This window comes from Chenopodium album, chromosome 6 (assembly GCF_948465745.1).
Source record: "Chenopodium album chromosome 6, dcCheAlbu1.1, whole genome shotgun sequence".
NCBI lineage: Eukaryota > Viridiplantae > Streptophyta > Magnoliopsida > Caryophyllales > Amaranthaceae > Chenopodium > Chenopodium album.
In genome coordinates, this window is record NC_137839.1 from 78,187,513 (window position 1) to 78,203,672 (window position 16,160).

Consider the following 16,160-nt stretch of genomic DNA (forward strand, 5'->3'; position numbering starts at 1 on the left):
GAGTTAAGAGTACAATTAGGTACTCAATTCTTCCTTTCTTCACCTTTTAGGTACTCAATTTTTTTTGCTTTGCTTTTGGGTACTCAAAGTGATTTTCAGGTGAACTAACTCACCACTAACTCATCACTAACCATACCTAATTAAAAAATTAATATTTTAAAAAAAATTCTTAACTTTGACTCATAAACTAGCCGTTATTACTCTATTTAAAGGGGCATGAACTTGGCCAAAAAATGTCATGAAAACACCTGCAAAACACTAGCAGCACACCATGTTTTCTTAACAAAATTCATCCAAAACGATTTTCCCTGATTCAATTTCAATAAAAAAAAAAAAAATAAAAAAAAAAAAAAACCCCAAAAACAGCAACGCAGAAGCTGTAGCAGTACACCAACAATAAATATCATCAAAACAGGTTCATTCACCATGTCTATTTAGGCACAAATTCTTCAACAAGGTTTTCCCAGATTTTTTAGAAATAAATTTTTTTTAAAAAAAAAAAAAACAGAAACAGAAGCTGCTGCTAGGTTCTTCCCCTGCTGCTGCTAGCTTAATCCAACAACAAACAACAACAAAGCAACAAATTTAACATAAAAAACACAAGAAATCGACATCATCAATTTGTTCAAAAAAACCCCAAAAAATCGAAAACCCTAGGTCACAAATAACATCAAGAAATGGGCAAAAAATTCAAAATTTATATCAAAATATCAACATAATCCATGAATAATTGAGCTTACCTCAAAAAAATGGCGGCTTTTGGTGTCGTTTTCCCCAGAATCGAGCCCAAGCTTGCTCATGTTCTTCGACAATGACGCAGCAGAATTTCCAGAGAAGGAAAGAATAAAGGGAGCAAAAAGGGGGAATAAAGAATAAGAAAGGAAAAAAAAATTAAGGGTGACCAGCGAATTTTTTTTAACCGGGTGGGGCCCACTTTCTCTTAACCAAGGTATTGAATTCTTTAACCAAAGGTACTGAATTCTTAGGCTGATTTATTTTTTTTGGCCGGATTTCTTAACTCAGTACCCAAAAGCAAAGTAAAAAAAATTAAGTACCTAAACGGTGAAAAAAGGAAGAATTGAGTACCTGAATTTGTGCTTAACTCTATCTTATACTCGTCGACTATGTAATTTAAATTTTTGAATAAGTTGAGTAGAAAGGAGGCAAAACTTAACTAGCGGGACTAAATATCTTTTGTTTTTTCCTAAAAAAAAAAAATGTTATCACACCATTTTGATTGTATTTCAATAATTCAATACAATACTCTGTATAACTCTATTTATTTGGAGCTTTCATTTTTTTTCTATTGGTTTTCATTTTGTCTCTTTAATCAATAATTCCAAGATTTTCCTAATAATGTTAAATTTAGTAGGCAAGAAATACACCTCACTAATTTAAATACTTGTGACAAATACATAGGTCCCTTAGGAAACTGCCTTGAAACATCCTTTACTTTGTACAAAAGTGAAAGTACGTAACAAGCAAAATAAAACAAAAACTACAAATAAAATTAAAATAAATAAAATTAAATAACTGAAAAGTGAGTTTGAAAGATAGATAAAAAGAGACTGGTAGTTGTAGTAAGGCTATGAGAAAAATATAAAAAGGGTACTGGTAGTTGTAATAATAATATTTAGGCTTCTTATTCACTCTTATTTTTTGCTGTTTATAAACTCCCTTTACACTTTTTGTTGCATTTTTAATTTCTACCACTAGTGAAATTGTGCAAAAAATGGGTTGCGTAAAGAAAAACTTGTTCATGTTATTGTTGTTGATGATGGTGTTTGTGTTTGTTTTTGGTGGCAAAAAGGCCGAGGCTCAAGTTCACCACGTCGTCGGAGATGATCGTGGTTGGGAACTCGCTTCCGATATCGCCTCGTGGGCTGCTGGCCGGAGTTTTGTTGTTGGGGACTTCCTATGTATGCTTTCTTACACTACTTCATCTTTGTGTCTTTACAATTTCTATTTCTTGAACTCGTGTTTGTGTCATTTTTGATAGAATAAAAAAACTGATTATGAGATTCTAACCATAAACTCGATTGGTTTTTTATATTCTATCAAAGTTTTAGAGTTGGTTTTGATATTTTTACTAGACCAATTTCGTGCAATTAACTTGAGTTGTTAGGGGTTTTTAGGAGGTTTGTGAAAATAAAAAGAGTTTTTTTTTTTTTTTTTTTCAAATAGTTTTGGAATATTGGAGATGTTACTGAGAAACCCCATGATTTTGTCAATTGGGAGAGTGATTGCCTAATTATTTCTATATTAGCCCTATTAGGGTTGATGCCCAATTGCCCATGACTCAATTTGTGTACATAGATACTAACTTGGTAAATTATACAAGTATGCCATATATGAATTTAAATTCATGTCTATTATGTGTTGATACACGTTATCAAGATTGGTAGCTAATAGTTATAGACTACGTGACTAATAATTTTAAAATATCATATCAAATGCTAATTGCTTTCTTTTTCGTTACTGATTAGAGAAATATTTGTGTCTAATTTGATCATTATTAGAACAATCTACTTATAAAGTTGTCTTATGATGGTAAGACGATCTTGTTTAAAAGTATGTATCAATAATATGTGTACCACGTTTGAAATTACAGTCCCTAATTTAATCTAGCAAAACCTTTTTGACGTGGCTAATTCACAGGGTTTGCCTACTCTAGTGGCTTAGACGAAGACAAGATAGTCGAGTTAAAAAGCAAGGATGAATTTGAGTCGTGTGATTTGAGCAAACCAATCAAAATTTATGACAACGGCTTAGATAAAATCTCACTAGAAGAGGAAGGGATCCGCTACTTCGCAAGTACAAATTCTGAAAGTTGTAAAAAAGGGTTAAAGCTTCCTGTTGAGATCAAGTCCAAATCAACGGCTGTGATTCAATCATCAACATCATCATGGAATTCTGTCTTGGCCCAAGAACCCACTGCTCCATCTTCTTCAACTAAGATTTGTGGGCCCACTTTCATGATTATTGCTACAATCATTTTCTATTATATGGGGATATAAGTATATTATCATTTTTATTAACTTCTTATTACTTTTTGTTTGAACTTAAATATTAAAAAAAAAAAAAAGTATTATTGTGATTTGTTATGGTGCATTGGTGCCTAAATTAGTCTTATTCTCTATTTCATGTGGTAGTGACAAGTTGAATTCTGAGTATTGTCAAGAAAAAAAAAAAAAAAAAGAGAGAGAGAATTCTGAGTTTTGAACTTGTGGAAGTTGTTGCAACTGTTATCTTGTAGATGCAACAAAGAGCACTTTAGATACTCTCATTTAGGCTATTTTAATTTACTGAACTGAGTTGAAATGAACGGACTACAGTTGAACTAAATTGAATTAAATATTTTATGAGAGAAGGAAATTAGAAACTTAATTGAACTGATCGTCTGATTGGAACTGAACTAAACATAACAGAACTGAAAATAAGCTGAAGAGAAGAGAACCTTACTCATAACATCTTGAGATGTGGGATTGGAGTTGAGACCTTATACTCCGCATCACATACCGTAGGTATCATTTATTCTTTGCAACTCTCTTAGCGGTAAAAAACTGAAAAAAGTTGTTGAAAAAAATGTACAATAGTTCATATTATCTCTTCACATGATTGTTTATATATGAAAGTTGATGATCACCATTCACGCCCAAAAAAACAATATCCACAGTTTCTCCTGAGAACATTAGGTTGCACTCTTTTATGAAACCGATAATCTCAGCAAACTCTTTAAACTGAGTTCGTTCGATTTCTGTGCTCTGGAAAAAATCAATCCCCTTGTAGTCTTGTAAGTTGTAGACGATATTTTCACACTGATGTTAATCAAACATTATCTGTATGACGAGTTTAGGCAGCATATGAATTCTACATCTTTACATTTCTCTTGATACCATGGAAAAAAGTTGTTCACAAATCTAAACAATAGCGTGTCTCTCTCTCTCTCTCTCTCTCTCTCTTTTTTTTTTTTTTTTTTTTTTTTTTTTTTTTTTTTTGGCTGGATTAAAGTAGACAATAATCAGGTTATATACTTATATTGCCCCATTCCTTTAGCACAACATAATTCTTGTTATCGATCTTCAGCAACCTGGAGATCCTTTTCAAAATGTAAGCAAATGCTATTAAATCCTGCAGAAAAATAATTATGGGTTTAGGAAACAGAATCAGACAAAGCATTTTTAATCATTTGGCGTACTTAAGTAAGCCAGGGAAGTATACGGGCATACAGCCATAACAGCTACGACAAAGTATGAGGGGAAAGCAATAAATAGGAAGACATCAGGGTTTCACATCTTAATTTAACCATATCATTTTGGATAACAACAAAAACATTATAATTGATCATATAAAACTGCTGAACACAAATTTAACCTAAAGTAATTTGGGAGGCAACCTTTTGTTCAGGGAGGAAAGAGATAACAATCATAAAACTAATGTGTTACAAGTGTATTTTGAGGAATTACTAATATTTCAAGATAAAATAAACCATCATAAATTTCTAAAAGAACCATACTTCAGATCCTTGCAATTCAATGATAACATCAAGCAACCAACAATGTGTCTCAGGTAAAAAGGAAATAATACATTAATATGTACCTGTTGTGTCTTTAATCTTTCTTTGAATGCACCCACAAGATCCCTAGTGGTTACAGGTCCATATTGCAACAATATAGCTCCAATTTCCTCTTCTAAGATAGGGCCCTGAGCAAGCGTGCCTGAAGTAGATGTACTAGCCTCCATAGACGATGGTGTTGTAGCTGAAGCAGGAATGCCTGAAGTAGATGTACCACCTAGATGATTCCACAAAAAAACAGTCAGAAGCATGACTTGTTAATGTTGTGTTTCTTTTGCACCCCTTCATAAAAGCCTTTCTAATGAGAAGATTCACTTCAAATATTAAAAATAAATAAACAAAAAAATTGAAAGAGCACCCTCAAGGACCCCAATTACACTACCTTCCACAGCCAAAACGGAATAACCTACAATTGCTAAGAGCAGGAAGGTATCGATACAGCCTTAAGAGATGTTACATGACCTTATTAATACTTCACACTTTACTCTGAGCTAAAAGTAGGTCATTTTCATATAATAGTAATGTCTGAAACATAGCAATGCCTGACACAAGAGTCTGAGTAAGTGAGTAACATAGCTTCATTACACTTTTTAGTGGGGTGCAAACCATACTAAGATGACATTATAATGGATTCATTTGTTCCTCCCCCTTCAAATTTCATTCACTTTTAAGCAATGAATAACTGAAAACTATACTGCACAATTTCAGTTCAATATTAATAGGAAGCACCATCCAGCCCAATATCTTGCTAAATTTCCACTTCAGATCCCAAAAAATTAATCAACTTCTCCAATTTGGTCACATTATCACTGATTAACATTGACACAAACAACTTGCTTGTAAGCAAGCATTCTTGTCCTGAAAAATAAGAAATTATGGTGATAAATTAGAATATAATATAACTAGGGACTTCAATACAAAACAGCACAATGATTAGTGATTACAAGCTTTCAATAGTAGACCCTTTCCCCTCCCCAACTGACCAACCCCTTGTTCAAACCAGAGTGACAGAGATAGAAAAGAGAGAGGGAGGAGAGGGGGGGGGGGGGGGGAGGAGGTAAATCAAATGGTCAGTTATTGGCCCAGATTAGGTCCAAAATAATAGGCACGTGTGCAGTTGTCCAAAAAGCTGATAAAGGTTGTATTCAAATACACTAGCCTAAACCTAATACAGCTAAGGAAATTCATTTCTTTGCATACAACGTATTTCACATTGTATCAAACTGACCCTGGAAATACATAACAGTCCTTAATTTAGTAAACATTTTATCATATATCGTAATAAGGGGAAAAAATCCCAAAAATCCTTGAAAAAACAGTCAAAACTATACAAACATTTGAGAAGAGGGTATGTTGCATTGTTGCAACATTTCATGTTCTAAGCTATATTCCACTGATGCTTCCAAACATGTTAGTCTGCCTTAACAAAGTAACTTGAGAATCAGGAATCCATTTAAGCTTGTTGAAAAAGAACTCTATGTTATCCCAAACATTATCCCAAATAAATGGGATAACATAATTTACTAACAGAGCCAAATAAACTTCATGGTGAGACAAAGGCCAAAGAATAATACTTCCATGAAAAACTTAACAATCTAATACTACTCCATATCATCAATCACTCCATCCCATCAATCTTTCTCTCCATCTCATCAATCTTTTCCCTTTTCCCAAACAAGTTATCTTTCGACACTTTAACCATACATTTAACAACCATTCTTAATCTTCATCTCTAACCAAAATGTATAGTTCATGATGAGACAAAGGCCAAAGAGTAATAATAAGGAAAAAAAACAGGCAAAATATGGGCATAAAATAGAAGAGTACATTCATCTACTCAGCAAATTTGATGTTTAGAACTTCAGATCACCTTCCCTACTTTACTTGTAAAGTTGTACTCCGCAATACCTTACACCGAGATCCTCAATTACGCTCTCCCTCAATACACATAGCAATAAAATAGTTACTCCTCCCATTAGTCTCATTCTCACTGTACTTGCTCATCTAGCATCCACTCAACGAGCACAAATCGCGGTAACTAGAAGCCGTAAACATATTTGATATTTCTTTCCAGGGCAGCAACACATCAACAAACTCCCATCCCACACCATTCACATACTTTCATACAAAATTTGAGCAAGCCGGAAAGAGCAACTTATCAACCTGACCACCCTACTTCAAAGTAGACAAATTGATCCACTCTCACAGAAACACTTCAGAATTATTGATAAACTAATTACAATAAATTTTACTCTAAAAAAGCTAAGAATTTATCAACAACATTGTTTCCTCAATCCAAATATTAATAAACAATTAAGAAAAGTGATCAAATACATAAACAGAAATTCTTCTACAAAATTCAACATTCAATATTCAAATTAATTTAATTCAATTCAACAGAAGATAATCAAATGAGGATAAAAATGATAGAGAAGATTAACCGTAATTGTTTGATCCAGATGTTAGCCTCAGGGCATTCAGCATTAAATCGTGCGACATCGCTGAGGTTTAGTGGCAGGAATTTCTGGAAATTGGAAGAGGATTATTCAGAATTAGGGATTGTAGTCGAAGAATTAGGGTTTGTCAGTTTTTGTTTAAGAGATTCTTTTGCCGCGAAAGTAGGCTGAGTTGGGTATAAAGCGTCAATAAAGGTGGCAAAGATTTCATGAATTCTACCTGAAGTTTTTGTTTATGGGCTAAACCCATCTTACAAGACAAAAAGACTTGCGTGGACCCGAGGTCTATACACACGCAACTGACATTATATTGAACATAGTGACTATTATTTTTAACATAGTAACCTTTATTAAAACTACTACAACGTTTAATAATATTATAAACTTGAAATAGGACGCTATTATCCTAATTTTAATATAGGGGCCTTTATGATTCATATTGATCCGTATATAAAATATTTCATTACAAAAATAACCACTTAGGCCTATATATTACCAAAATGATTTTTATTTCAACATAGTGACCTCTTTTTTAATTATAGTGACCCCTTTTTTTATTAATAAAACAACTATACTTTCTCTAATGTTAGTGGTCCACAATAAATTAGTGTGAACTAGGTCCATTTAAGAATTTTTACTTGCCAGAATAAAAAATTTGTAAATTGCATCTATTTAAAGTTAGTAATCTATAAATTGCAGTTATTTAACAAAAATTGTAAATTGTAATTCAAAAGTTCTAATAAATTGTAAATTGCATTTTGATTTAACTTTTTCATCAGTTTACGTGTCGAAAAATATTCGGTTAAGGTTTTAGGGGTCATTTTAAGTCTTAAGGAACTGAATTGAGCTCAGAATTAGCAAAAAAATAATGTAAGTGCCTTAAGATGGAGTTACAATGGTGATGCCATGGATGGTCGAAGGACTCAAGATTAGTGACTTGGGGCTTGTTCACATTTACTTAATTTCAGTTTAGTTCAGCTCCAATTAGTTTAGCTTCTAATTTCCCTCTCTCATAAAATATTCATTTCAGCTTAGCTCAATTCAGTTAACTTCAGCTCCAATCAGTTCAATTAAGTACACTTCAGCTCCAATCAACCCAGGGCCTGTTCTCATTGACTGAACTGAACTGAATTGAGCTGAACTGAACTGAGCTGAGCTGAGCTGAACTGAACTGAATATTTTATAAGAGAAGGAAATTAGGAGCTGAACTGAACTGAACTGAAATGAATATTTTATAAGAGAAGGAAATTAGGAGCTGAACTGAACTGAACTAAACTGAACTGAGCTGAAATGAACTGAACTGAGCTGAACTGAATTTCAACGTAAGAGAACAGGCCCTCAATTTAGTTCAGTTCAGCCTAGTCCAGTAAACGTGAACATACCCTAAAGGGCTTGTTCACTTTAGCTTAATTTCAGTTCAATTCCTATTTTTCTTCTCTCATAAAATATTCATTTTAGCTCAATTTAGTTCAATTCAGTTCAGTTTAACTCTAATTAGTTTAGTTTAGTTCAACTAAGTTAAGTAAATGTGAACAAACCCTTAGTGTGATGTAAGATCAAATTTTGACAATTGTGTGAATGTAAGTAACGACGGGGGTATTGAGGTCATTTAATACCACGATTTGAGTAATTTGATTGTGGCATTTAACAATTCAAAATCTACTCGTCAACAATTCCGCCGGTTAAATTTGGTTGCCGTGTAATACTCCTACAAGTCCTTCTCCTGCTTACAAGTTACAACATTAAATTCCGAGTTAGGTACCATTCTTACGACACCTTCTTCACTCTCTCTCCTCCACCAACCTCACTCTCTCTTTCTCTCTCTACTTCGCCGGAAAAAATGGCGGCGAAATCCTTCATCGATGTCTCACCGGAATCCGACTTCCCTATCCAGAATCTTCCTTACGGTGTTTTCAAGCCCGAACCCGCTTCACCTCCTCGACCCGGCGTTGCCATCGGCGACTTCGTCCTTGACCTCTCTGAAATATCTTCCGCCAGTTTATTCTCCGGTCCACTTCTCAATGGTTCCGACTGCTTCAATCAGGTCTTCTTTTGTTTTTCAATTCTTCAACGATTGTAATTTTGGTCAAAATTGTCAAAATTTAGTCATGCGAATTTGATGTTGTTGTTGTTGGATTTTGTTTGTTGTATGTTTTAATTTGTTTATATTTGTGTGGATTTTTGTGTTAGATTTTATTTATGTGCCGTTAATTTGTTGAAATTGTGCTGTGATTTTAGATTGTCAAAATCGTAGGTCTTGTATACGACAAGTGTATAGTAATTTGGACACACGTAATGTAAATGTAGCTTCAGATTATGTAAATGAAGTTGATTTTATGTGATTTGGGGTGATGAAGTGTTATGAGATTATGATCAAAACTTTAGGTCATTGGATACAACAGGTGTATTGTAATTTGTACATACTAGCATACTTGGTCACTTCAATTTGAGAGTCATCACATCGCGAAGTTGACTTTATTTGATTTGGGGTGACGGAGCCTAATGTATATTGTATGATACATTCGGAGTACAGTAGTTTTTGCCATAAGTCTAAATTGGTTATCAGGAAATGATACATCTGGATTTACTATTTTGTATGCATGTTTTATGTTTGGGTGTAGTTCTTGAATTTGTGCTGAAAATTTATTTTCTTAGTTTAGCATTGGGTTAAGGATGATTTACTCGACTTTATCAAGCAATTTATTTATTTAAGTGCAATGTTTTGTGTTGAAATTTTAGTACAGTACATAGTAGTCTCTAATTAAGGTGAATTCTGACCAATAGATAGATGATTAGTTTAAATTTCTTTGGTGGGAAAATGAAAAGAGGTGCTGATTAACAATTTATTAATGGAAATATTGAATCATGTGATATGCAGAACTCGAGCTGCTTGAAAACTGTTTTTCTTCGAGATGCATGAATTTATAGTAATTTGTTTTTAAATAATGATATTTCTGAACTATTAAGCAACCCTGTTGATAATTTGCGCGCTACATCTCAATGATGTTTGAAAAATTGAAAATCATGTCTAATTATGACATGCAAATACTACATCATTTTCTTTCTTCCAATGCTGTCAAACATTTTTGGTTTTAGCTATGTCTTCTATATTATTGCAAACTGCTTATAATAGCTTCTTTGTTATGAATATAGCCTACACTCAATAAATTTATGGCAATGGGACGACCTGCGTGGAAGGAGGCACGTGCAACCATTCAGAAGCTACTGTCAGGTATGCGGGATCTCCTTGTTTCATCTACCTAGTTGCTCGATCCATATAAAATCTAACTTTCTCAATTAAAAGGACATAAGCTTTGTTGGAATTCCAAGATTTCAACCTGCAAGATTAGGCTGGGAAAATTTTGACCTATTGCTTTATATTTTTGGCTACAGAAAGTGAGCCAACATTGCGTGACAATGCAAGTTTGAGGCAGAAAGCACTTATTCCTATGGTAAACTACTCCTGTGACATGGCAATTTTAAGCTAGACTATTTTATGTGGTGTATAACTGTTCTAAATATTTATAACCTCCTTGTTTAGAGCAAGGTGGAGATGCTTGTACCTATGACCATTGGAGATTACACTGACTTCTTCTCATCCAAGCATCATGCAAAGAATTGTGGGCTCATATTCCGTGGCCCAGAGAATGCCATTAATTTGAACTGGTATGACATGAGTGATATTCCTAAAGAAATGCTGTTGTTAAGCTGAATATGTTGCTCAATGATATTGATTGAAAATTGGGTAGGTACTATATTCCTATTGCTTATCATGGGCGTGCATCTTCTGTTGTCATCTCCGGAACTGATATAGTGAGACCAAGGTCTGATTTCTAGTTGTATTTCTGATCATTTTACTTCTCATTTTCTTTTCCAATTGCAGAAGCAATATATTTCACTGCAGCAAAAAATTATTAAACATAATTTGTATGCCCATGAAAATTTGATATACAGTTATACTTTGCCCCCAAAAAAATGAAAAGAAATGTGATACTTATATATTGTTGGTTCATTGTTCATTTATACCATGTTGCTATGCAACATCCCATCAAAAGCTAGAAGCATTTATTGATTGAGCTCTTCTTCTCTTACACACCTCTAGAAGTATCTATATGATAAGTCATAAAATTTTCTATTCTATTAATTTATCAAATTCATCATTCTGTTTTTCTTATCAGAGGGCAGGGACCTCCAACTCCTAACTCGCCATCTCCTTACTTTGGGCCCTCACGGAAGTTGGATTTTGAGCTAGAAATGGTATAAGCTGTAGCTCTCTTCTCTACTTTTATTTATACAAGCATAATATTTTCAGAGTCAAGAGACCATAAACAGTGGAATCAGTTTTACTAAGATACTCCTCTTTTGGTTGTGGAAGTGGCCATGTTTTTTGATATATGTACATAGTGCTAATCAATACTCGGCCTATGTGGAATCTTGTGATACTGCAGGCTGCAGTAGTTGGTCCAGGAAACGAATTGGGGAAGCCTATTGACGTTAATAATGCTTCTGATCATATCTTTGGGCTTGTTCTGATGAATGACTGGAGTGGTAGATATATTGCTTAACTTTATTTTTCAGTCTGGATTTCTTCTTTCTGTCAAAAAACATTGTTTAGTCATATACGAAAATGTTTTCCACAGCTAGAGATATTCAAGGTTGGGAATATGTACCTCTTGGACCTTTCCTGGGGAAGAGTTTTGGTGTGTTTTTTTTCCTCAATATGTAGTTAATTTGACTTAACATATTTGGAGTTTATGAAGTAATGAAACATATTTCTTTGTTTAGGTACAACTATTTCTCCATGGATTGTGACCCTAGATGCTCTTGAACCTTTTGCATGTGGTGTCCCAGAACAGGTATTTGATGTGTTAGTTATCTGGCCTTTAGGTGATTTTGATTTGTATCAAAAAGTGAAGACCTGAGAAAAATTTATATACAAAATTGAAATTTGTCATTTCAACTTATGCGTTTTCTTGTCTACAAATTGAACTTTTACCAAATATACATGTTGATGATGAGTACACTGATTTGGTACTGCTGTGTAACTGTAGGACCCTCCCCCATTGCCATATTTGGCTGAGAAGACATCGAAAAACTATGATATACAATTGGAGGTATTATGTAGCTCTGTTTATAAATTTTCAATTCTGACATTGATCCATTCCTGATTTCTAGGTTAGTTCTGCAGTATCCAACATCCTTATGTTGTCTGGTCTGCTAAAAATTTAGTATTGAGTTCTAGCTTTATTTATTTATTTATAAAAGATTGATATTTTTTGGTTGCTAGGTTCAACTCAAACCTGCTGGACAGGAGCCTTGTGTAGTAGCAAAGAGTAATTTTAACCATTTGTAAGCATCTCACATCCATTCTTTGTCCTTTCTTCTGTTTGTGGCTCTCATTTGGTAAGTAGTATATATTTGGTATGATTGTAGACTTGTAGTGGATAAAACTTTTAAAGGTGACACCATTATTTTTAATTTGATACTAATTGGTAAGCTGATAATTACAAATACAGAGGAGGAAAGTATCTTAAAATTGCAAATTATGCCATTTATCTGTTACTAAGTTTTGCTGTGGATGGTAGGGGGAAATCTACTGCTGTTTCCCTATTTTTCCTGCTACTGTACTAACTGTAGAGTGTAGCCTCATTTTTTTTTTTGTTCTTACTAGTATTTATGATGTTATCCAATACTAATTGTCATTTGATGATTTAACCATCTTGTTTGTGCAACTTATTTTCTCTTTTGGGGTTTAGGTACTGGACGGTGACGCAGCAGCTTGCTCATCATACAATTAATGGTTGCAATCTAAGGCCTGGTGATCTCCTTGGGACTGGTACAATCAGTGGTCCTGTAAGTGTTTGTTATGGCTCATATACAGCTTTCCGGAAATTGAATTTATTGTTGGTAGTTGTGCTAAATTGTTGGGAGATTTTGATCCTGTTTGATTTGCTGACAGGAACCTGATTCTGTTGGGTGTTTGTTGGAGAAAACATGGAATGGACAAAAGCCACTCTCTTTGAATGGAACATCTAGGACATTCCTAGAAGATGGAGATGAGGTCATTATCACTGGTGTTTGCAAGGTTTGTTACCTTCAAAATTCCCATGCCTTGGGAATTTTCAAATTTGCTAAATAAAATTGGTATTGTGCTCTTATGGAGGTCATTGCATTAGTGCATCATTGTACTTTCACTCTGAAAAATGGACATAAATGCACGTGATCATTAAATTTGAAGTTACTGTTTGAAAGCAACTATAAAATCAAAGTGCAAGACAAAATTCATGAACTTGCAAAACCTTGGCTGAAGTATTGGATGTTTTAGAATAATTCCTGAATCATGATTAATTTAGTGCTTGGTCAAAGGCAGTATAATGCTGATATTTTAATTCTGAAAGTATGTATACATTTATTTGAGATATCTTTGATCAGCACAGCTATAACTATGGTATGTATTGCTTTCCTAACAAGAACTCTGGTATTATGCTCCCCAAGCAAAAATTCTGTATCTTGGACATGTTCAGTTGCTTCCTAGTGTTGATATTTGTTCTTTTCACCTTATTAAAGTAGTTTCAGTTTAGATAAGGGATAAGTTAGGTAAGGCTGTAAGCTTAGATGAGTTCATATTAGCACCAATAAATTACTCTATAAAAGAAGAATCTAGGTGAAATGAACAAAGCATTAGATATTATATTTTCAACTTGGTTTGGACTTTGAAGCACCTAATATCTTGTCCGTAACACAATATGACAATATCCATATCAACCTGCCTATTTTGGGTTATATTTTGACTCTCAGCCACAAAGGTATACCCAGTAGTCCAGATGAACCTAAAAGTTCGTGTTAGTGAGTCAGTGTACGCTCATAGCATAATAACCTTACATGTTCTTGAAGAAATGTTAATCTTGGAGGTTTCTATGCAGGGGAATGGTTACAACGTTGGATTTGGAACATGCTCTGGGAAGATTTTGCCATCTATCTAACGAATCATGATGTATTTACTATTTAGTACTAGTGACTATATTACCGAAAATAAAAATGTCCTTTTTGTTCAGAATTTCAGCACTGTGTTTACAACTGATCAACATTCTTTCTATCAGTAATCAGGCTATTAGCATGTCACAATCTGTATGTACTCTTATACATATGTGTATTTGTATTTAGTAATATCAATTATTCATTCTGCGTGCTTCAATTCCTAATTTGAATTGACCTATTTGCTTGTCTAGTATTTCCTCAAATCCCTACAGTTATAGTGAGGACTGAGGAGTATGCTTCATATAGTAGCAGGTGGGTTAGAAGGCTTAAAGCTCCCCTAAAGACCCTGGTATATGGAATTCGCCTGCCAAGGCTGCGATTAAATTACTACTCGAGGTACCAAATTCTATGCATTCCACAGTCCGTAACCATCTAATATACGACCATCATCAATCTCGAGTAGACCTTTGTAACACATATGGGGGTGATGGTTATAGACATATAGTAATACATGTTTGTAGGACCAAACATTACTCCATTATGACCAGGCACATGTATAAATTATCATCTACAATATACAAGGTCAAAAAGCTTGATTGTTACGTGTTCCATAATTTAGCTTCTTCCTTTTTATCTAGTTTTCTAGTCTTCTACATCATTTTCAGCCCACCTTTTCTGTTATCATCATTCTCTCTCTACTTTTCTCAGCTCACAGTCGGTGGCTATGAACCCCAACAGAAAAGCTCGTTTCTCACCATCTTCAACATCAACTGTCACCTACACCTTCCGAAATGACAACTCTACCCTCCCTAAATCCACTGAAATTCCGATCAAGCCACCCGCCTCGCCGCCCATCCCCATCACCGTCCATTTCCATGATCACTCAGCTGCTGCTTCTAAGATACAGGCAGCCTACCGTTCCTACGTGGTCCGAACCCTGCTGAAGAAGATCAAAGCTGTCGAAGCCGAGGTTGATAGGCTGGAGAGGGTGATCCAACGGCAGGAAACTGTGGATGCAGTTAGGAGCAGTGAAAAGGAGAAGCTGAGGATTAATGAGGCTTTGATGGTTCAGCTGTTGAAGTTAGATTCTGTTCCTGGGATTAACCAGAGTGTAAGGGAGCTGAGGAAGCGTGTCAGCCGTCGGATCGTGGGGTTGCAAGAGGTGATGGATGGGATTTGTGGTGATCACAGAGCAATGGACGGTTGGGATTTGTGGAGGGATTGGGATGAGGGGTTTGGTGGAATTGAGGAGAGGGTTATTAGAGAAAGAGGTGGAGAGGAGTTGGAAAGGTTTTGTGCTCATAACTTGGGGTTCCGATGTTTAGAGAGGTTTTTGCGCGATTATTAGAAAAAAAAATACAACAATAATAACCTATTATGTATTCCGTGGTTCCCTTATCCTATCTAGTAATCACTCACTCTCAAATTCTCAATGAATCTTATCAGCCTGCAAAATTGAAGACAACAACAATTCAATATGCATCTCCTTGATTGGGAGAAATATTTTGTTCATATTGCTAGTTCCATGAAATCGCGATAACAACAGTTAATGTGGATCCTTGCTAAGAGTCTAGAGCAGCATTTGACAGCAATATACTGTACTAATTAGTATGAATCTTGCTTATAGTTTTTGAGAAGCTAAGATGAATGGCTAGTATACTGAATGGTATAGTTAAGGATGCTTTTGTATGAATGTTTTAATTCTGAATTTTGATCAACCAAACTTTGTAATGAACTTATCAGACGAGGTTGCTGTGGTGTAGTGGTTATCACGTCAGTCTTACACACTGAAGGTCCCCAGTTCGATCCTGGGCAGCAACATCCTGGTGTAATTTTAATTTCAGTCCATTGATTACTTTTTTAATTTTTGCCACAAGACCAAGATAAGACATATTAAGACAAATGAAGGAAGAATTAAGACAAGAATGAGATTGGTTTGGCCTTTGGGCACTGAGTAGGTTTCCAAGGGAGTTTTGGGGACTTTGGAAAGCAACTCGATGCCTAATCTTACATCATACGATATGGATTTGAAGGCTTATAAATATATAATACACAAAATCAAACAATTTTTGAATATTCAAGGGTGCCAAAGAGTCAAGTAATATCACAGGATGTATTTCTGGGTCATTAATGTTAATGATATAAAGGCA

At 34.6% G+C, this 16,160-nt stretch overlaps 4 protein-coding genes and 1 non-coding gene across 5 annotated transcripts; 4 read left to right on the forward strand and 1 right to left on the reverse strand.

Moving 5' to 3' along the window:
* Positions 1-1,555: 1,555 nt before the first annotated feature.
* LOC145636476 (umecyanin-like) lies at positions 1,556-3,099 on the forward strand. Its single transcript, XM_081688050.1, has 2 exons — positions 1,556-1,919; positions 2,659-3,099. Exons 1-2 carry the CDS (start codon positions 1,733-1,735, stop codon positions 3,015-3,017), a joined length of 546 nt encoding a protein of 181 aa, XP_081544176.1. The 5' UTR covers positions 1,556-1,732; the 3' UTR covers positions 3,018-3,099.
* Positions 3,100-3,556: 457 nt separating this feature from the next.
* On the reverse strand, positions 3,557-7,267 carry LOC145636477 (transcription initiation factor IIF subunit alpha-like). Its single transcript, XM_081688051.1, has 3 exons — positions 7,018-7,267; positions 4,600-4,793; positions 3,557-4,131 (listed from the first exon to the last, which is right to left on the reverse strand). Exons 1-3 carry the CDS (start codon positions 7,073-7,075, stop codon positions 4,027-4,029), a joined length of 357 nt encoding a protein of 118 aa, XP_081544177.1. The 5' UTR covers positions 7,076-7,267; the 3' UTR covers positions 3,557-4,026.
* A 1,469-nt stretch (positions 7,268-8,736) lies between these two features.
* Positions 8,737-14,227, forward strand: LOC145636478 (fumarylacetoacetase-like). The gene is made up of 14 exons (XM_081688052.1): positions 8,737-9,076; positions 10,186-10,264; positions 10,426-10,484; positions 10,574-10,698; positions 10,782-10,856; positions 11,211-11,289; positions 11,481-11,580; positions 11,673-11,732; positions 11,818-11,888; positions 12,084-12,146; positions 12,320-12,381; positions 12,789-12,885; positions 12,992-13,117; positions 13,956-14,227. The coding sequence occupies exons 1-14, from the start codon at positions 8,873-8,875 to the stop codon at positions 14,013-14,015; spliced, it is 1,260 nt and encodes a 419-aa protein (XP_081544178.1). The 5' UTR covers positions 8,737-8,872; the 3' UTR covers positions 14,016-14,227.
* Positions 14,228-14,602: 375 nt separating this feature from the next.
* Positions 14,603-15,768, forward strand: LOC145636479 (BAG family molecular chaperone regulator 5, mitochondrial-like). The gene has a single exon (XM_081688053.1). It carries the CDS (start codon positions 14,735-14,737, stop codon positions 15,356-15,358), a length of 624 nt encoding a protein of 207 aa, XP_081544179.1. The 5' UTR covers positions 14,603-14,734; the 3' UTR covers positions 15,359-15,768.
* Positions 15,759-15,831, forward strand: TRNAV-UAC (transfer RNA valine (anticodon UAC)). The gene has a single exon. It is a non-coding gene; the product is annotated as a tRNA-Val (tRNA).
* Positions 15,832-16,160: the final 329 nt, after the last annotated feature.